The 21,802-nt window shown below is 43.6% G+C and overlaps 1 protein-coding gene across 1 annotated transcript in view; it reads left to right on the forward strand.

Moving 5' to 3' along the window:
* Nucleotides 1-21,802, forward strand: part of GRB10 (growth factor receptor bound protein 10) — a 157,399-nt gene that overhangs the window by 33,029 nt on the left and 102,568 nt on the right. Inside the window, exon 2 of the mRNA XM_069958519.1 lies at nucleotides 19,500-19,573. Within this exon, the coding sequence (XP_069814620.1) occupies nucleotides 19,526-19,573 (48 nt within the window). The 5' untranslated portion in view covers nucleotides 19,500-19,525. The remainder of the gene's footprint in view (nucleotides 1-19,499; nucleotides 19,574-21,802) is intronic.

Below are 21,802 nucleotides of genomic sequence, written 5' to 3' on the forward strand. Positions count from 1 at the left end.
CACTCGAGTATCGGAAAATATTCGTCTTGAGTATCGAAGACCCGAGCATTTTAGTACTCCCTCATCACTAGCAGTAATCAATCTTCACACTGACATCTCCTAGCTAGGGATGGTCCAAACCTGCCGAGGTTCGGGTTCGTATGAACCCGAACGCTCGGCAGCAGATTCTGGGATACATAGCCTATGGCTATATCCCAGTTTTCCAGGCGGTCCTCCCTCTGGATCCGCCCGCTCCACGGAGCAGGCAGACAGCGGCAATCATTACCAAGGGTTCGTGTTTGTACAAACCCGAACTGAACTCTGTTCGGACCATCCCTACTCCTAGCCCCTTGGAGCTGTGTGAAATAGAGCTGTGCAGCAGAGGAGCACAGTTTTACTGTCAAGAACAGCCAGTGACTGGAGGTGGCTACCCTCCATCCAAAGCAGGAAATAAAAGCAGACCAGCCAGGTTCAACATAGATTGGGAGGGCTTAAAGGGGGTTGTCCAGAGAAAATCTTTTTCTTTTAAATCAACTAATATCAGAAAGTTATATAGATTTGTAATTTACTTCTATAAAAAAAAAAATCTCAAGTCTTCGCATAATTAGCTGCTGTATGTCATGCAGGAAATGTTTTATTTTCAGTCAGAGACAGAGCTCTCTGCTGACATCTCTGGCCGAGACAGAAACGGTCTGTTTTTTATGAGTTCCCATTAGAAAACCTCTCCTGCTCGGGACAGTTCTGGTCTCTGCCAGAGATGTCAACAGAGAGTTCTGTCTCTGACTGAAAATAAAACATTTCCTGCAGGACATACAGTAGCTATTAAGTATGTGAAGATAGATTTTTTTTTTTTTTTTTTTTTTTTTTTTTTTTTTTAATAGAAGTGAATTACAAATCTATAACTTTCTGACATCAGTTTGAAAGATTTTTGCTGGACAACCCCTTTAAGTTGGCTGTTATATACCAACTTATGATATGCCATACCAAGGGAAATGGATTCATATTTTATACGGCTGAGTGATCCTGCCAGTATATAGTGTCATTGCTCAATGTGTCTGTCAATGACTGCCTCTGAGTGCACAGATGGCATTTCCTGTATGTAGACTTTTTTTTTTTTTTTTTTTTTTAAACCTTGTTTTTATTGGAAATTTTCAACAGCATTAAAAGGGAGGGGGTACAGAAAGGAAAGGGGAAGGTCAAAAGTAACATAGGAGTACGATCCAATGAGCATAGTGTCATCAAATAACAAAAATAAAATGATTGCACATTTTGTCCATGAAGATAAAGCATATTATAATGGATCATTTAACATAACTCGGGGGGGCTATGGCTCTGGGCACCCAGAGAAAAGGAGCAGCATCTCAAGGAAGGAGATGAGGTCAGCAATGAGACCTGATGTCAATGAAAATCAAACTGGTCTTTACCACTGTTCTGTTCTAAACACCACGTTGTATTGCGGAAGCATTGCTTCAGTCTGTCCCTTACATGCAGTGGGATGAGAGGGAGGAATTTACACCATATTGGGTAGAAATGTTGGACCTTCTTTTCTTTGAGTAAAGAGGACTGTACCCAGTCCATACGGAAGTGACAAACTAGTTTCTCAAGAAGGAGCCTTGTCGGTGGAGAGGTTTCTATCCAACAATGGATTTCTATCCAAATTGATTTCTATCTAAAAATGGACTTCCTTGCTGCAGTGGAGACAAAATAACAATTGCACGAACTGGAGAGAATGGAACCGCTGCACATCCCATCTATGGCTGATACTAATGCCGCTAGGCCTATATTAAAAATCAACACCAGAGTGTCTGTATATGAATTGATCAAGCCATATTGCCCCGTGTACCACCGCGCAGGTCCTCTGGTCCACACGGGTCCCTACGGTAACTCCACACCGTGTCGGTCAGCGACCGCCAACCCCGCAAGGCGTGCAGGAAAGGGAGGCCATGGAACGGCCCTGCAACCCCAATGTCACAGGACCAGACCAAAAAAGCCCCACCAAAACCCAGCCAGCACCACCGGCGGGGAAGGCTGCCCCCAAACGACACAAGTATGGATATGGTATTACACTTACCATTGCTGCTCTCACAGAATGGGGAAGACCTAGGGTCCAGACATGTGAGCACAGGCATCTCCTGCTAATTTTGGTCATGTGGGTCTTATAAAGGAGTGCTAGCTGTTCAGAGAGGGAGAATTGCAAAACACGAACTGGAGAGAATGGAACCGCTGCACATCCCATCTATGGCTGATACTAATGCCGCTAGGCCTATATTAAAAAACAACACCAGAGTGTCTGTATATGAATTGATCAAGCCATATTGCCCCGTGTACCACCGCGCAGGTCCTCTGGTCCACACGGGTCCCTACGCTAACTCCACACCGTGTCTGTCAGCGACCACCAACCCCGCAAGGCGTGCACGTGCAGGAAAGGGAGGTCATGGAACGGCCCTGCAACCCCAATGTCACAGGACCAGACCCAAAAAGCCCCACCAAAACCCAGCCAGCACCACCGGCGGGGAAGGCTGCCCCCAAACGACACAAGTATGGATATGGTATTACACTTACCATTGCTGCTCTCATAAAATAACAATTGTTTGCCAGTGGCTAATCGTCTTGGGGGTTCTTCTGTGGGAATGCCGAATATACACCAAAGTTGGTGAGGAAGCAGGGCAGTCCAAGATGGGTGGTAACAAATGTGACAACCACCTTCCAGAAAGCCTGTATAGATGGGCATGCCCATAAACTGAGAGGTCAGCATGTGGGACCTTGCACTTTAGGCATGAGTGATCTGTTGTGTTTCCAATAAGGAATCCCCTATGAGGAGAAACATAGGCTCTATGGGTAATTTTATAAGCCATTTCCCAATAGAAGGCAGAAGGTAAGTATTTTGCTGCAGTGCTTAAGACTTGTGAGATATTGTCCACCGTGAGGTCATCTATCACTGTGGTTCAGTATGATATTTCTGTGGTGGAGGTGGAGTAGTAATATTTATGAACAACTTGAGTAGGTTTACCGCTCAAACCACAATATTGCCAGCATTCGGTAGTGGTCAGTACCTTTGTCCCGATGTGTTCGGATCTAGGGTGGGTGCCGTTAGAAGCCCAGGAGCTCACTGGGCGTGCATGTAGAAATCCAGGGTAAAAAAGTTCATGGCACTCCAATTCCCAAAATAATGATCCTTTATTTCATAGCAAGCAGGAATAAATCCACATAAAAAACAAAGCGTGCACAGCAACGCGTTTCGACGTCTCCGTCTTTATCACAGCTTATGCATCATACAATTAAAAGCCACTTTATATACAAAATGTTTGCAAGTAAAATCAAGAAGGAAATGAACCTCTCACCTATCCTTGGCGTCCGCTCAACTCCACTGCGCATGCGTCAATTAGCTTGATTTTGCAGAGGCTGATGAGAGAGCGGTGCAAAGGAAATAGGTGTTCACACCAGTGGAACAAGACAAGGCATAATACTGATACTGATAAACATGATAACATTATATCAAAAAATTTATATGAAAAAGATCATGAAAACATGCTATCTTAATTTAATTTATATACATATAACCTTACTCTACAAAAAACTATTTATATATATACATCAGATCTGTTCTATAATTTAGTCCTTTAGGGAAACGGGTGTCCATGTTCAAAATCCAATAGGCTTCACGATTTAAAACCTTCTGTGACCAGTTCCCTCCTCTACAATCTTTATGGACCTTTTCCACACCAAAAAAACAAAAATATTTTAAATCACCATCATGAGTAGATATAAAGTGTTTAGCTGCTCCAGACACATTTTCTCCCCTCCGTCCAATGTCGTAAATATGTTCTGCAATACGGGTTTTTAATTTTCTTGTGGTGCACCCTATGTAGGTTTTATCACAAGCAGAGCAAAAAATAGCATATATTAGATGATCACTATTGCAATTCATAAACGTTTTAATCTGATGTGTTTTGGTTTTGTTAGTATCCATGAATGAAATAGTTTTTTTAGTGTACTTACAGACATTGCAACGTACTCCACCACAGGGAAAGAACCCTTTCTGTGATAGCCACACTTTTCCTCTATTCTGGCTGTGCTTGGGCACTGTGGGGGAGATCAAGTTACCAATGGTTACACCTCTTCTCGCCACAAATTTACAACCTCCCTCTATAATCCTATTTAGTTTTTCATCCTGACCTAGAATGGGTAAATGTTTTTTGAGGATATTTTTAATGTCATTGAATTGCATACTATATGAGGTGCTGAAAACTACTCCCTTATTCTTGTTCTCCTCCTCATAAGAGGGAGAAAACAAAAGAGATTTACGATCTCTATGTGCCAAAGAATTCTTTGCTCTATTAAGCATCCAGGGGCGGTAATTCCTTTTGGACAATCTCCTATCTATCTCTCTTGTTTGTTTCTCATAATCTTGCTCACGGGAACATGCTCTTTTGGTTCTGAGATATTCACCCTTGGGAATAGCCGTGATCGTGTGCTTGGGGTGACAGCTGGTGGCCTCTAGAATATTATTACAAGTTATCGGCTTTCTATAAAGAGATGTGACCACACAGCCCGAGATAGCGTCTCCCTTCAATGACAAATCTAGAAAGTCAATGGATTCAGTGAGATCTGTGTTAGTGAATCTAATGTTGTAAGGGTTGTCATTAATGTAGGTGATAAAATCTTGTATGGGCGGTACATCGCGACCCCAAATAAACAAGAGGTCGTCGATGTACCGCCCATACCACACTATGCAATCCACAAAAGGATTATACGAGGAAAAGAGGAAAGTATCCTCCCACCACGCCATGTACAAATTTGCCAGGGTGGGGGAGAAGCAAGACCCCATCGGGGCTCCAGTAATCTGAAAGAAAAATTCACCCTCAAACAGAAAAAAATTATTTTTAAGTAAGAATTCTACTGACATTAGAATAAATTGATTAATTTCATCTGAATATAATCTGGTTCTACATAGATGGTATTGTAGTGACTTTATCGCTAGATGGTGTGGTATACATGAATAAAGACCTATTACGTCACATGAGAACCATCTATAAGATTCATTCCACTTGAAGTCATACAATGACTTCAATACTTCTTTGCTGTCCTTAAGATGACCCACACAATTTTTCACAATGGGTTGCAATAGATCATCCACCCAAATACTGACTTTCTCGGACAGTGATCCTATGCTAGATATTACAGGTCTGAGAGGAGGGGGAAAGACAGACTTGTGCACTTTAGGCAAGCCGTGGAAGACAGGGGTCACAGGGTTCTCCACCATGAGATAGCCACAATCCCTCTCTGTGAGAACCCCCAGACCCCTGCCCTCCTCGAGCAGGCTATGCAAACGGGCTTTACACACTGACTCAGGATTGTCCCGAACTTTCCTATAGGTATTGTTATCTCCCAAAATGGTGTGTGCCTGCTGCAAATAGAGACCCAAGTCCATCACGACCACAGCTCCCCCCTTGTCGGCATTCTTAACTATTAAGTTATTAGATGTTAATTCAGACAAAACTTTTGACATATTATGTAATGCCGTTTTTTTGGGGGCATGGTCGTGTAAGGACTTGAGATCTCTCTCCACAGCATATTGGAAACCATCCAAAGCAGGTACCCTGGATTTAATTGGGTAAAAACCCGGGTTGTTTTTAATTTTGGACGGTAATGGAGCTGTGGAGATAAAATCATGATTGCTCTCAGATTGTAAATCTTTTAACTGAGATACCATTATTTGTTCATCAAAATCACAGATGGCCCTATCAGGGACATCTAATCTAATATCTGATTGTGGTAGGTGCTCACCTGTTTCTCCCTCTGTGTCCTCAAAGAAATGCCTCTTTACTGTCAATAATCTGGTGAATTTGTTCACATCTAACAAAGTATGAAATAAATCAAAGTTCTGCTGTGGAACAAAATTAAGTCCTTTCTGTAAAATTTGCATTTGTTCTGTAGACAAAATGATGGGTGATAATACAAACACATTTTCTATGTCTCGCTCTGTCTCGTTTGATAAACTTTCCCGGTTTTGGTATTTTTTCCTCCTTTTGCCCCCCCGCCTCCCTTTGCGTTTTTTGACTTTTTTTGGGAGGTATTCACATGTGATGTCTGTGGTGGTGTCTCCGGTTCAGATGTTGTAACATCGTCCATGGAATCTGTTTCCATTGATGAGAAACTCACTGTGCGGCTTGTATTTCTTTTACCTTTTTTCATGATCGATTTAGGAAATCTGCCTCTTTTCCAATTGTATACATCATCTGTTGCATAGTCCTGTGTATCACGTTTTAGTTTCTTTTGTTTAATTTCCATGATTGTTTTTTCAAGACTAGCAATGTTTTCTTTCATTTTATTGTGTAAATTTTCAAAGTCCTGATTTCCAATGAAGGGTATTAGTTGATCTTTGGTGTTTTGTATTTCCGTTTTGATGTTTTTAAGTTTTAATTCTTCTTTTACAATTAAGTCCATCAGTTTTAGTGAGCAATCGGTTAATATCGTATTCCATGTTTCCATGAATTTTTCAGAAAAAACAGTAGTTGGTAATTTCTTAATTCGTAGTCCTCGTGGGATCATTGATTTTTGTATATACATTTTGAGTGTATTAAAGTCCCACCAAGTCCTTTGTTCACTGGTCAGAAGTTTCTCCAGTTTATTTAAAATGCTTTTGTAATCCTCCTCGGACGTGACTCCTTCCGCTCTGTTAAACATTTCCAATAATTTATCAAATCTCTCATCTTGTGATGGAGCAGCGCCCTCATTAGTAGACATGTTATACAGTCCAGTAAAAATCGCCTGTCAATCTTTCAAACTTGCTTGCAATAAATAAGTATAAAGGAGACACGTAGGTAAACAAAGCCAATATCATATAGTCATTTTAGGCATGAGGGAGCGGTAAATAGCTCTGTATATTATAAACAACTTGAGTAGGTTTACCGCTCAAACCACAATATTGCCAGCATTCGGTAGTGGTCAGTACCTTTGTCCCGATGTGTTCGGATCTAGGGTGGGTGCCGTTAGAAGCCCAGGAGCTCACTGGGCGTGCATGTAGAAATCCAGGGTAAAAAAGTTCATGGCACTCCAATTCCCAAAATAATGATCCTTTATTTCATAGCAAGCAGGAATAAATCCACATAAAAAACAAAGCGTGCACAGCAACGCGTTTCGACGTCTCCGTCTTTATCACAGCTTATGCATCATACAATTAAAAGCCACTTTATATACAAAATGTTTGCAAGTAAAATCAAGAAGGAAATGAATTACCGCCCCTGGATGCTTAATAGAGCAAAGAATTCTTTGGCACATAGAGATCGTAAATCTCTTTTGTTTTCTCCCTCTTATGAGGAGGAGAACAAGAATAAGGGAGTAGTTTTCAGCACCTCATATAGTATGCAATTCAATGACATTAAAAATATCCTCAAAAAACATTTACCCATTCTAGGTCAGGATGAAAAACTAAATAGGATTATAGAGGGAGGTTGTAAATCTGTGGCGAGAAGAGGTGTAACCATTGGTAACTTGATCTCCCCCACAGTGCCCAAGCACAGCCAGAATAGAGGAGAAGTGTGGCTATCACAGAAAGGGTTCTTTCCCTGTGGTGGAGTACGTTGCAATGTCTGTAAGTACACTAAAAAAACTATTTCATTCATGGATACTAACAAAACCAAAACACATCAGATTAAAACGTTTATGAATTGCAATAGTGATCATCTAATATATGCTATTTTTTGCTCTGCTTGTGATAAAACCTACATAGGGTGCACCACAAGAAAATTAAAAACCCGTATTGCAGAACATATTTACGACATTGGACGGAGGGGAGAAAATGTGTCTGGAGCAGCTAAACACTTTATATCTACTCATGATGGTGATTTAAAATATTTTTGTTTTTTTGGTGTGGAAAAGGTCCATAAAGATTGTAGAGGAGGGAACTGGTCACAGAAGGTTTTAAATCGTGAAGCCTATTGGATTTTGAACATGGACACCCGTTTCCCTAAAGGACTAAATTATAGAACAGATCTGATGTATATATATAAATAGTTTTTTGTAGAGTAAGGTTATATGTATATAAATTAAATTAAGATAGCATGTTTTCATGATCTTTTTCATATAAATTTTTTGATATAATGTTATCATGTTTATCAGTATCAGTATTATGCCTTGTCTTGTTCCACTGGTGTGAACACCTATTTCCTTTGCACCGCTCTCTCATCAGCCTCTGCAAAATCAAGCTAATTGACGCATGCGCAGTGGAGTTGAGCGGACGCCAAGGATAGGTGAGAGGTTCATTTCCTTCTTGATTTTACTTGCAAACATTTTGTATATAAAGTGGCTTTTAATTGTATGATGCATAAGCTGTGATAAAGACGGAGACGTCGAAACGCGTTGCTGTGCACGCTTTGTTTTTTATGTGGATTTATTCCTGCTTGCTATGAAATAAAGGATCATTATTTTGGGAATTGGAGTGCCATGAACTTTTTTACCCTGGAGTAATATTTATGGGTCAGCCACATGTAATAGGTTATTTGCTTAGGGTTTAATTGCTTGGAAGGCGTTAAAGCCAGGAAAGGGTCATCCCAGTCATCATCAGACATGTTTCGAACCACCTTAGCAATGTAACTATAACTTTGAAGATAATGGAAGGGATGGGGACCCACAATCTCGTTGTGTAGGCGGAGCTCATTGAAGGAGAGTGGTCGTTTCTGGGCCTTGTCTACCAGATGTTCCAGACGAGATATCCTGTTTGCATGCCATCTATGGAATATAGGCAGGGAGGTGCCATTTTGGAAGGTAGGGTTATGAGTTAGTGTCAATAATGAGTAATAAGGGCTTAAGGAGCGTATACGCCTACTTTTAGTCCAGGATTTCCAAGTAGTGTGCAGGAGGGGTTTACGTTTGACATCTAGGGGTAGCTCAGAGTGGGGGGGGGGGGGTGTAAGAGGTTGACCAGAGATGTTTGGCGTGAACTGTTGGTCAAGAGCTGTATCTGTTTATACTGAAGAGCCAGTTATCCAGTCACCCACCACACGTAGCTGTGTCGCCAGACTAGAGAGAGAGATCGGGAAAGTTGATGCCTCCATTCTTGGTCTACGGTTGTTCCAGATAAAAATCCTAAATCTTTTCTGCAGATTTATGTCCTTGGGGCGGGGTATCAGTGGCAGTGACTGGAATATATAGAGCAGTTTGGGAAATATCACTAATTTTAGGTCCCTTTTTAGCATAAGGGCTTCATAAAACCGGAGAGTGAACCATAGGAGTGAATATCAGTGAGAATTAGAAATAAAGAGCAGCATATCTGCGAAGGCTGACAATTTAAGACAGGAGTTGCCAATGTTTATAGCAAGGGGTCTATAGACAAATTTAAATAAGAGGTGTGAGAGAGCAGCCCTGTCTTGTGCCTCTGAGTAAGATTGTTATGACCGTTGATGGATAAGATTGTGTGGGAATGTTGTTGAGGGTGCCAGAAACAGGAGGAATTTGTCTCCAAATGCCCATGTCTCAACAAAGTGGACAGGAAGGGCCATGAAACCGAGTCAAAGGCCTTGTCTGCATCTAGGCCTAATAACATCGTAGGGGGAGAATGAGGGGACTGGGCTTGAACTGTAGCGGCCACCGTGTATATGATACCCTTGGTTGAATGTTTGTTTAAGAAATCCCAGTTGGGGGGGGTAGCATTAAGGGCCCCAGCAGAAGTTGCAATCTATCTACTAAAATTTGTTAAAATTTTTATAATCTTGGTTGAGGAGGGAGATTGGGCGGTAGGAAACTGTGTGCGTGTCCTTATTGGGTTAGGGGATTAATACTGTTCTAGAATCAAAAAAGTCTGACTGGTGGGGGCCTCCCTGGTAGATTGTTGTTGAGTCTGGTAAGTGGGGGAATAATTTCACTACCTAACATTTTATTATAATCTGCGGATAGACCATCAAGGCCAGGGGTTTGATTATTAGCTAACCGACTAATTGTTTCACGAACTTCTGGTTCAGAGATCTCCTTATCAAGAAGCTCTCTATCAGCAGATAGTTTGGGAAGAGTAATGGTGCGTTTACACACACAGATTTATCTGACAGATTTTGGATGCCAAAGCCAGGAGTGGATTTGAAAACAGGAGAAAACTCAGTCTTGCCTTTATGACCTGTTCCCTGTTTATAGTCTGCTCCTGGTTTTGGCTTCCAAAATCTGTCAGATAAATCTGTCTGTGTAAACGCACCATAAGGGTGGTATTACACGGGCCGAGCAGGGCCCGATAATACCTGTGAACGAGCAGCGATCTGCTAGATCGCCGCTCGTTTACTGGGCCTATTTTATGGCCCGATAATCGTTAAACAAGGGCTGCAAGGACATAATTACCGATGTTCTTGCAGCCCTTGCATAACTATATTCATTACCCATCCACATTCCAGGGCTGCTGCTGTGGTCTTCTCCCCGCACACTGTAACGTCAGAGTGGCCTGTCAGCTGACAGGCCACTCAGCTAATCACAGGCCGGGACCGCCGCGGCCTGTGATTGGCCGGATGGCCTGTCAGCTGACAGGCCACTCTGACGTTACAACGCGCGGGACCCGGGGAGAAGAAGACTGCAGCAGCAGCCCTGGAACGTGGATGGGTAATGTATATCGTTAGTCGCTATCCTGCGCACCGCTATTACACATAGCTGTACGCGGTCGGCGCCTGACAAAAATAGGTCAGAACCTATATCAACGATCAGCTGATCGTTGTCATCGGCTGATCGTTGTATTTATTACATGGAACGGTAATCGGACGATTCGTCCGATTATCGTTCCGTGTAATAGTACCCGAAGATTAGAGAGGAATGACCAGGTGGCAGAAGAGTCATATGGTTTGGATTTGTAGAAATCTGAGAAGAAGGTGGTAAAGGAGTCTTTAATATCAGAGGAGACTGAAAGGGTCTGCTCAGTGTATGGATGTTTAATTTGGGGGATATCATAAAATGTACGGCGGGGTTATGAATTTTGGAAAGAGGGCCGATACTGTTGCCCTAGGGGAAGTATCTGTTTACTGTATTTAGACTCTTAGGCCCCATTCACACGTCCGTGTCAGTTTTTACTGTCAGGAAATCCTGATCAGGAGACCTCAAAAGTCATCAGGAAAGTATCAGGATTTCCTGACAGTAATCCGTTTTTACCATCAGGAAATCATCAGGAAAAACCTTCAGGATTTCCTGATGAGTAAAAAAAAAAGTGTTTCCAACAGGGACATGATGAGAGTTGTACTTCTCCAACCTGTATGGCCACAGGCTGCAGAAGTACAACTCTCATCATGGCCTGTTAGCAGGACATGGTGGGAGTTTTAGTATTGGGGGGGGGGAGAGGGCTGTGTATCTCACCTGTCGGCGGCAGAAGAACAGCGGCGGCAGCTGGTGAGAGTCCCGGGCGGGCGGGTGCAACCTGCTGCGGACTCGGGGAGGGGGGTGGAACAGAGGTCGGGGTGGCGGCGGGGTGATGCGATGCGGCGCGGTCATCGGGCGTCGGCGGCGGGATGATGCGATGCGGCGGGGTGATGTGGTGCGGCGGCGGGGTCATCGGGCGGCAGCGGCGGGGTGATGCGATACGGCGGCAGGGTGATGCGATGCGGGGCAATGCGATGCGGCGCGGCAGGGTCATCGGCGGGCTGATGCGATGCAGCGGCGGGGTCAGCGGGCGGTGGCGTGATGCGATACGGCGCGGGGTCATCATGCGGCGCTGCGGGGTCACCGGGCGGCGGCAGCTGATGTCCGGGTGCAGGGATCCCTTGGGTGGTGGCGGCGTTCGGGCAGCGGGGGTGCCGGCGGGCTGTCAATCATCCGGAATCACGGGCACTTTCCTGATGTACATCAGGAAAGTGCCCGTGATTCCGGCGCCCCTATAGCCTTCTATGGGGGCGTCCGGGACGGAATTCCGGACAAAAATAGGACATGTCGTATTTTTTCCGGATATATTTTCCGGAACTGACACCCTTCCGGAAAAATCCGGAAGGGTGTCCGGGACCAATTAAAGTCTATGGGTCCGGAAATCCGTCCGGATTTCCTGATAGGAAATCCGGATGGTTTTTCCGGACGTGTGAAGGGGGCCTTACTGTATTTAGACTGCAATACGCAGCAGATTAGATCGTATATGCAGCAGATTTGATGCACTTTTCAGTTATTTAGATCTAATCTGCTGCGTATACGGTGTGTGTGTTTGTACCCGAAGGGTGGATTCACACATACCGTATTTGCAGCAGATTTCACGCGGAGAGTTAGAAGCGAAATCTGCTGCAGATAACCTTTACTGTCACTTCAATGACATTCCATACTCGCAGTGAAGCAAACAGGAGCGAGGAATCTGTAATGTATGCATCGGGGCGCAGGGGGTTAAGGGTGCTGACTCTTACATAGAATACATGGGATCTCATTGAAGTGACAGTGAAGGTATCCGCTGCGAATTTTGCTGTGAACTTGCAGCGAGAAATCTGCTGTGGATACGGTATGTGTGAACCCACCCTAAACACAGGAAGTCCCCTGGGGCTCATATTTGTCTGTAGGTGAAAAAATGAAAGCGCTATGGCCTTTTTAAACACCTAGGAGGTTAAAAGGGATTAAAGGAACAGTAAATCAAAAAAAGTAATGTAATTAAGAATTGGTTTCTCTCTTTCCTGGTGTGTGAGGAAGGTGACTTTGACCGCTCTTATGCTCTTATCTCCTGGAGCTGCAAACTCTGCTAGGCCTTGCAGACAGCTGGAGAGAATACAGCAGTAGATTACTTCATTGCATTTCTGATCACCACTACATTGTGTTAAAAATATATGCTGTAATGTTAAAATTCCCCCACGAGTATTTTAGATGCTTACTAGGGGCAAAATGTGCCCCCCACCATAAAAAACTTGAAAAATAGCCCTATCCATGATTTATGCATGTCAAATAGAAGTTGTATAATAGGAGGGGCACAGTTTAGTCATTTCAGTGACACTTTGCTACTGTAAACTGAAATGTGTTGACTAAATATAACACATGGTGTTACCAGAGTTGGGGGCATTAACTTATGCTGTGTTTACACGGAGCGATAATTTGCCCAATCGATCATTTAACGATTTTGAAGCAACGATCTGGTTTTTATAACAATCAGCGTTTAGATGAATAAATCGTTAGAAAATTCGTATTTTCGATTTGAGAACATGTTGAAAGATCAAAATGAGCGATTTGTCGCTTGATCGTTTACTGTGTTTACACAGGACTATTATCGCTCAAATGCCGTTATCGTGAAAATTCGACCGATAATCGTTCCGTGTAAATGCAGCATTACTGTCTGGTACTATCCAATCAAGGCAGGCAGTGCAACATCGTATGGGGCATAAGCACCATCTTTGCATTACCATTACCTTGGCATTGGGATTCAGTTGTGGCTTTGCATTGTCGCCTATCTGGGTTTTTTTAGTCTTACATTTTTACTGGGTAAACACTTGGGGTTAAGGCTGACAGAGCCACACACCCCTTCAGGACCAGGCTAATTTTCATTTTTGCATTTTCGTTTTTTCCTCTTGTGCTTAAAAGGCCATAGCAGTTGCATTTTTACACCGATAGATAGATAGATAGATAGATAGATAGATAGATAGATAGATAGATATAAAAAAAGAAGTATCCGCAGCACACCAGCGTATAGTGAAAAAAGGAATAGTATTTATTGCATGTGGCAAAAAACACAAGACAGGGATGCAACGTTTCCGTCTACTCCAAGACCATTGTCAAGCATGACAATGGTCTTGGAGTAGACGGAAACGTTGCATCCCTGTCTTGTGTTTTTTGCCACATGCAATAAATACTATTCCTTTTTTCACTATACGCTGGTGTGCTGCGGATACTTCTTTTTTTGATACTTGTTGGGATCCCTAGCCAAGGGACTTACTCCTACAGCACCCGCTATCTGGAACTGGAGGTGCGGCTTCTCCCCTTTTTCTAGATAGATAGATAGATAGATAGATAGATGCGCAATTTTGCACTTTGGGATTTTTAGCGCTTATGCCGTTTACCGTGCGAGATCAGGAATGTGATAATTTAATATTCTGGGCGATTACGCACGTGGAGATACCAAACATGTTTTTTTTTTTTTTTTTTTTTTTTTTTTTTTAATTTAACCCTTTAAGGACCGTGCTAACTTTCGTTTTTGCGTTTTCGTTTTTTCCTCCATGTGCTTAAAAGGCCATAGCACTTGCATTTTACACCTACAGACCCACATGAGCCCTTATTTTTTGCGTCACTAATTGTACTTCGTAATGACAGGCTAAATTTTTCCATAAAATATGCTGCGAAACCAGGAAAAATGATATGCGCAGTGGGGGGGCTTCATTTTTACGCCGTGTCCTATGGAAAAACTTAGTTGTTATATATGTTCCTCAAGTCATTACGATTAAAACAATATATAACATGTATAACTTTCCTTGTATCTGATGGCCTGTAAAAAATTCAAACCATTAACAAATATACGTTCCTTAAAATCGCTCTATTCCCAGGCTTATAGCGCTTTTATCCTTTGGTCTATGGGGCTGAGTGAGGTGTCATTTTTTGCGCCATGATGTTTACTTTCTATCGGTACCTTGATTGCGCATATGCGACTTTTTGATTGCTTTTTATTACAATTTTTCTGGATTTGATGCGATTGAATGTGCAATTTTGGGACTTTTTTGCGCTTACGCCATTTACCGTGCGAGATCAGTAATGTGATTAATAGTTCGGGTGATTACGCATGTGGCGATACCAAACATGTTTGTTTGTTTATTTTTATTTGTAAAATGGGAAAAGGGGGGTGATTCAGACTTTTATTAGGGGAGGGGATTTTTTATTAATAAACACTTTTTTTTTTAACTTTCCCTTACAGTAATATGAAGCCCCCTGGGGGACTTCTATATACACACATCACATACACACAGACAGCGGCATTTGAATGGTTAATTAGCCGCCCGCGGCGATCGGCCGTGCCGGCTAATACACGCGATCCCTGGCTGCACTTAGCAACCGGGGACCGCGCGCTGCAGAGAGGGCTCACGCCAGGAGCCCTCTGTTTACTCTTAACGGCCGCATGACGGGTATACGGGTATACCCGTCATGCGTCGTTAAGAGGTTAAAACATGGGAAAGGGGGGGGGGGGGGTGATTCAAACTTTTATTAGGGGAGGGGGCTTTTAATTAACACTCTGATCTCTCATTAACATCTATGCTGTATAGATATACAGCATAGATCGATGAGATCAGTGTTCTGTTGCTTTTAGCTGCTGCAGCCAAAAGCGATAGAATGCAGAGCCCGTATTGCCGCCATTACGGCGCAGTCCCCCCCCCCCCCCCCCCAGACACTAGCACAGATACTATACAAATGCAGCTGTCGACTTTGACAGCTGCATTTGAATAGTTAATAGCCAGCCGCGGCGGCTAAGCCTTGCGGTCCCTGGCTGCACATAGCGGCCGGGGACCGCGGGCTGCAGAGAGGGCTCACGCCAAGAGCCCTTTCTGATCCCTCTTAATAGCCGCATGACGGGTATACCAGTCATGCGTCGTTAAGGGGTTAAAGAAGGCCGGCAATTTTTTTATTAAAGTATTGTGACATCACTATTTTATCTAAGAAGTGAAGCCTTGATGCAGCATTAAGTGCAGGGAAAAAAGCACTTTATAAGTATTTCCCATAATAAGTGTACATTGGGGATTTGTATAAGTTTTGGGGGGCAATACAATAAGTCACAATTAGGCTTAGTATTTTGTGTGTGTGTGCCCTCCCACATGCCTGTATGACCTCCCTACAATGCCTGGGCATGCTCCTGATGAGGTTGCCGATGGTCTCCTGAGGTATCTCCTCCCAGACTTGCACCACAGACTGTCCAGAAGTTGGTAGATGCTTTAGTGCAACATGATGTTGGTGGATGGAGTGAGACATGATGTCCCAGACGTGCTCAATGGGATTCAGGTTAGGGGAGTGCTTAATGCTCTGGACACAGTGCTGACACATAGCAAACCACCTTGCCACAGATCGCCTTGATGTGCCATCCTGGATGAGCTGCACTACCTGAGCACCAGGGCTATTGAGTCAAAGCTAGTTTGGGCTGGAGTCTGAAAAATGTACTGACTCAGACTCCAGCTCAAAAAAAATCTTTCAAAATTTTATAATTTTGAGTTTTCATAGAAATTTTATAAATGTCACTCATCAATATGATTTTATGTTCTATCAATCAAAGGACCTTCCCTCCATATATTGGTAGTAAAGCGCTGGCCCTATTGGATAAGGGGGGTCGGGGAAAAGTTGTCAGCCACTATTTGGCAGTTTGTTTCTGAGCTGGAAGAGTCCAATGTGTGGGGGGAGAACTGTGCTGGTCTCTTGCTGGATGATTGTATATGAGCAGCAGTGTAATCTGAAGATATCCTGTGTAATACAGAGGAGGAGAAGCCATAAGTGTAGTAGTAGGGGGCAGGTGATAGTGGGATTAAAAAAAAGTCCTATTTACGTGCAGTGCAGCATCAAGGCTCATGGTCCCCCACCGGTCTCCCCATCCTGTGATGTCATATGCCCACTCAGCTAATCAGTGAGTGAGGTGGGACACAGCTGCAGTCAGACTGGCTGAGTTGGTAGTTCCTGTGGGGCCACAATGATTTAAGAAACTCACAGCTGATAAATCTGGGCGTATGGCTGAACCCTCTATCACGATCTGGCATTGTTAGCAGTGTTTTGTCCCCCCAGCTGTTACAAAACTACAATTCCAATCTTGCCTGGATAGCCAAAGAAAAGGTTCTCTGCTCATTTATATCTGAATCCAATAAATATAAAGGTTGACCATGACTTTTTTTTTCAAATTTTTTTTTTTTTTTTTCTTTTGACCCACTGTGCTTGAGGTTAACATTATCTAGTGCAGAAGTGTCAGGCACCAGACAAGATGTCTTCAATAGAGGAATGCTCTCAAACCTGGTAGTATGCGTTAAAGATTACACAAAATAACCTTTCCAAACAAAATGCAGATGCATTGTTCTTTCAAAATGCGATTTCTAGATTGGCTTGAAGGGGGTGCAGAAGAGGGTATGGGGTTGCACCTTGGCCCAGGAGCCTGAGGGGAGCCCATAGCTTCCCCTGTATGTCTGCAATAAATCGGCAAGTGGATATTGTATTCTATGCACCTTTATATTGGGTACATGGCACTTATATTGCAGTGTGAGGGATTGTGAACTGTACTGTTTCTTTTGTTGCAGGCCCATTTTATTGCATGGGTCTCATGTTTGTGGATATTTTAATGTTTTTTAAACTGTGTAAGGCTTTTGTTCTCCCTTGTTCTGATCTCTTCAAAAAAGTTTTGATATTTTTTGTACTTCTTTTGTGCTCCTCCTTTGTAACTTACTGCAGGAACAGGGGTATAGGTGGATTTTGCTGTAGAAATGCTAAAGGCTTTGAAATCTAATTTCAGATTGCAGATTTCTTATTAGGTTTATTGCAGATTTTGACCTTTCTGTTAAGGTTGGTGAGGAAAGTTGTATGGACAACGTGACGGGGTAACAGGCTCCCGACGCCCCCTATACTCACCTGATCCCACCGGGTCCCGCTTCCTGATCCGGTCGGGTCACAGAGATATGAGCACCCGAAGCTCGGCGTGCGGGTTCACAGGAGAGTCCTTCGCTCATAGAGAATGAATGGGGAGTCCGATGTTCCGTCATTCTCTATGGGCATCGGACTCTCCTGTGAGCGCGCACCGGGCTTCGGGCGCTCATATCTCCGTGACCCGACCGGATCAGGAAGCGGGATCAGGTGAGTATAGGGGGGGGGGGTCAACGCTGCAAGTCGGCTAGGTCCTGGCAGATCACTTTCACTATATACACACAGCGGTCTGAACGAGCGCTGCGTGTATGTAATTCTGCCGGCCACTTAACCCCTTCAGAGCTCCCGCTCTGTATAAATTACCTGTCCTCGCTGCACGGGGTCCCGGCGTACTGCTCTCCCGCCCGGCCAATCAGTGGCTGCGGCAGGGCAACACACTGATTGGCTGGGCGGGAGAGCAGTACGCCGGGACCCCGTGCAGGGAGGACAGGTTATGTATACAGCGGCCGGCAGAATTACAGACCGCTGTGTGTATGTAGTGAAGTGATCTGCCAGGACCTAGCCGACTCGGAGCGTTATTAACGCTGCGAGTCGGTACGTGTGAAGCTACCCTAAATCTGTTTATAGTCTGTTCCTGGGTTTGGCTTCAAATCTTTGGCAGATAATCTGTCAGATCTTTTGGTGGAATAGGGCCTTAAGAATGTAAATTATTAATCTTAGGGCCCTATTACACCAACAGATTATCTGACTTTTTTTTTTTTTTTTTTAAGCAGATGCCAGGAATAAACTATAAACAGAGCTGGTCATAAAGGAAAGACTGACATTTCTCTTCTCTTCAAATACATTCCCGACTTTGGCTTAAATATCTGTCAGATAATCTGTTAGTGTAATAGGGCCCTTAAAAAAAAAAGTCTTCTTCCTGGCTGCCTGATTCATTGTGAGGTACCATTTCATCTGTTGTAAAATGTGCAGTGGCAGGCATATCAGCCTTGCTCATCTAGATAACAAACAATGCCTTGCCACTAATGTAAAAAACTTTTTTTTTTTGGTTACGTAAAGCCTAAAGGCCCCATTTCAAGGGCCGACTGACAGGAGCAAACGAGCGCTATGACCGTTACCTGCTCGCTGCTGCCGCTATTCCACGCGGCAGCAGCGAGCGGGTGAGTCTGGGGGGTCCCGCGTGGGGCCGCCCAGGGGATCGCTGATCGTCCAGGCAGCCCATAGGATACAGCAGCGTCTGCTGCCGACGCTCCTATTCCACGGAGCGATGGCAGCAGATTGGCAGCAGATCGTTGCTGTATCAGTCGTTTGTCTTTCAACATATTTGAAAGACAAACGACGCAACTATCAGCCGACATAAATTATGTCGACTGATCGTTGCTTTGAATTCCACGGAACGATTAACGGCCGATAATCATTCCGTGGAATAGGGCCTTAAGGCTCAGCGCACATGGAGCAACAATGGCGGAATTCTCCGCTGTGGAATGCCGCCAGCCTCCCTGTCATAATGAGCCTCCCATAGGCTTGCGCGCCTCCTCACTACGCTAAAGAATGAACACCGCAGAACTCCGCCACTCTTGCTCTGTGTGCACTGAGCCAAATTGACTTGTGGGTTTTCCAATTTTGTCTAAATTGACTGCTACTTTGACTATATAATAAACACACCTGCAATGAAGCCTGGTCAGGGCCGTTCACAGTGAGCAAAAGTAGTGGAATTTCAAGTGCAGCCTGCGCCACGCACACGGCTTCAAATTCTGCCTGTCCCATTGTTTCAATGGATTTTCTCTTGGGTCTCCACTCAGTCCAAAGAATTGACATGTCGCTTGAATTTCTGCCACTTGCTCAGTGTGAATGGCTCCTTATGCTAATCACATGGCACACTATAATAAAATAGAATTTTTGCTGATGTGAAAAACAAACTTTAGAGAACGCTCTAAAAATAAGAAAGACGTTTTGCATTTTAAAAAATATTTTTGACTGTTAATTTTTTTTTTTTTTTTTTTTACCTTCAGGTTTCTGCAAAGGTTTTAAGACTGATATGGCTTTATCTGGATGCCCAGATGCTTTTTTACATCCCTACTACCAGGTGAGTGATACTGAAAATTGAATTGTGAAAAACTTTCTTAATCTACTACAGGTCTGTTTATCTTATCCGGGTCTTGGAATTCTTTCCAAAAGTTAGGTAACTTGCAAGGCCATGCTGGTGCATTGCAGGCTCTTGAGTTTTAATAGCCCTGATGCACCCTCTGTTGTTAGGGTGGTATTACACAGGCCGAGCAGGGCCCGATAATACCTGTAAACGAGCGCCGATCTGCTATTAGACGGCCCGATAATCGTTTGACAAGAGCTGCAAGGACATCGTTACCGATGTCCTTGCAGCCCTTGCATAACTATATACATTACCCATCCACGTTCCAGGGCTGCTCCTGCTGTCCGCTTCTCCCGGGGTCCCGTACACGCTCTAGCTTAACAGCGGCCTGGCAGCTGGTAGGCCGCTCAGCCAATCACAGGCCGGGACCGCCGCGGCCTGTGATTGGCTGAGCGGCCTATCAGCTGACAGGCCGCTGTGAAGCTAGAGCGGTCGCGGGACCCCGGGAGAAGCGAACGGCAAGAGCAGCCCTGGAACGTGGATGGGTAACGTATATCGTTAGTCGCCGGCCACGCAACGCTATTACACGCAGCGGTGCGCGGTCGGCGCCCGACAAAAATAGGGTCTAACCTATATCAACGATCAGCCGATGATCGTTGTCATCGGCTGATCGTTGCATTTATTACACGGAGCGATAATCGGCTGAATCGGGCTAATTCGGCCGATTATCGTTCCGTGTAATAGTACCCTTAGGAAGCTACATACAGCATGTTGGTAGTTACTATTGTAGCTTGTTATATTGGGCCTTGCTAACAGAGGCTTATGCAAAAGAAGCACATATGCATTCACACATTCAGTGTTTTTCCTGCTCCATGAATGTAGTCCGCTAGCTATTTTTCTTATCCGAAAAAGGAATAATTTATGATCTGTCCTTTTTTCCCCCCTTAGTTGGCTTCTCCAACCAGTATGAGCAGAAACCTTTTACAGATGCTTTCACACGTGTGTTTTTTTTTTTTTTTTTTTTTTTTGGGCTTTCCCTAACATTTTAATTTTTTCTTCTATTTCAATTCACCACCACAAAAATGACCTTTACATGAACACTACTGTAGTCCTACACATTAAATTTCCTTTACCGCTGCGGAATCTGTTGGCGCTATACAAATAAATTTATTATTATTATTTTACCAAACTTTAAACAATAACAAAACATTTGGCAAGTGTGGTGGTCTTGGAAATTCTGCTTAGTTCCATGATTTCTCAGAAAATGGGAGGATTTTCAGCATGGTTTCTACTCTTGTGCAATAAGTCAGCAATCTTCACTTGGATTCTTTTACATATTAGTCAGCTATTCATACAAGTGGTGTTCTAAGCTTTTGGGCAAGTTTATGTACTTTAGAATTCTTTTTTTTTTTTTTTTTTTTTTTTTATAGTTTTACTGGCAGGATAAGGAGAAATACTATTATGGGAAATGGTTGGACTCACTTTCACTGTAGTACAACTAGTTTTGGTTTCTCCTCCAATGATAAATGATAAATCAGATTAGGGTTTCTTTTTGTTTAATTTGTTTAAAAAACGTGTTTTTGGTTGTTTTTTTTTTACGCTGCAGAAAGGATGGGTAATTTTAAATGCTATTCTGGCGCCATATTCAAAATTGATGTGCTAATAGCAAATGTTTGCATCTGAAACCAAACTAACAATAGAAATGTGTATTGCTATACGTCCCTCCCAACACAGGACCTTTTAGGGGGAAGTCCGGCAAAAAATTGTATTAAAATTATTGTATTTCCCCCCCCCCCCCCCAACGGGAAATGCTTATAAAGTGCTTTTTTTCCCCTGCACTTACTACTGCATCAAGGCTTCACTTCCTGGATAAAATGGTGATGTCACGACCCGACTCCCAGAGCTGTACGGGCTGTGGCTGTTGGATAGGATGATGGCAGAGGGATGCTCAGTGTCCCTCCAGTGCCCTGTGTCCCTCAGTGTCCCCCTGCCATCATCCTCTCCAGCAGCCACAGCCTGCACAGCTCTGGGAGTTGGGTCATGACATCACCATTTTATCCAGGAAGTGAAGCCTTGATGAAGTAAGTGCAGGGAAAAAAACACTTTATAAGCATTTCCCTTAAGTGTATAATGGGGATTTTATAATGGGGCAATACAATACTTTAATAAAAATTTTTTGCCTGACTTCTCCTTTAACCCCCTTAGTGACCGCCGATACGGCTTTTT

The sequence above is a fragment of the Dendropsophus ebraccatus genome, chromosome 2 (assembly GCF_027789765.1).
Source record: "Dendropsophus ebraccatus isolate aDenEbr1 chromosome 2, aDenEbr1.pat, whole genome shotgun sequence".
Classification (NCBI taxonomy): Eukaryota; Metazoa; Chordata; class Amphibia; order Anura; family Hylidae; genus Dendropsophus; species Dendropsophus ebraccatus.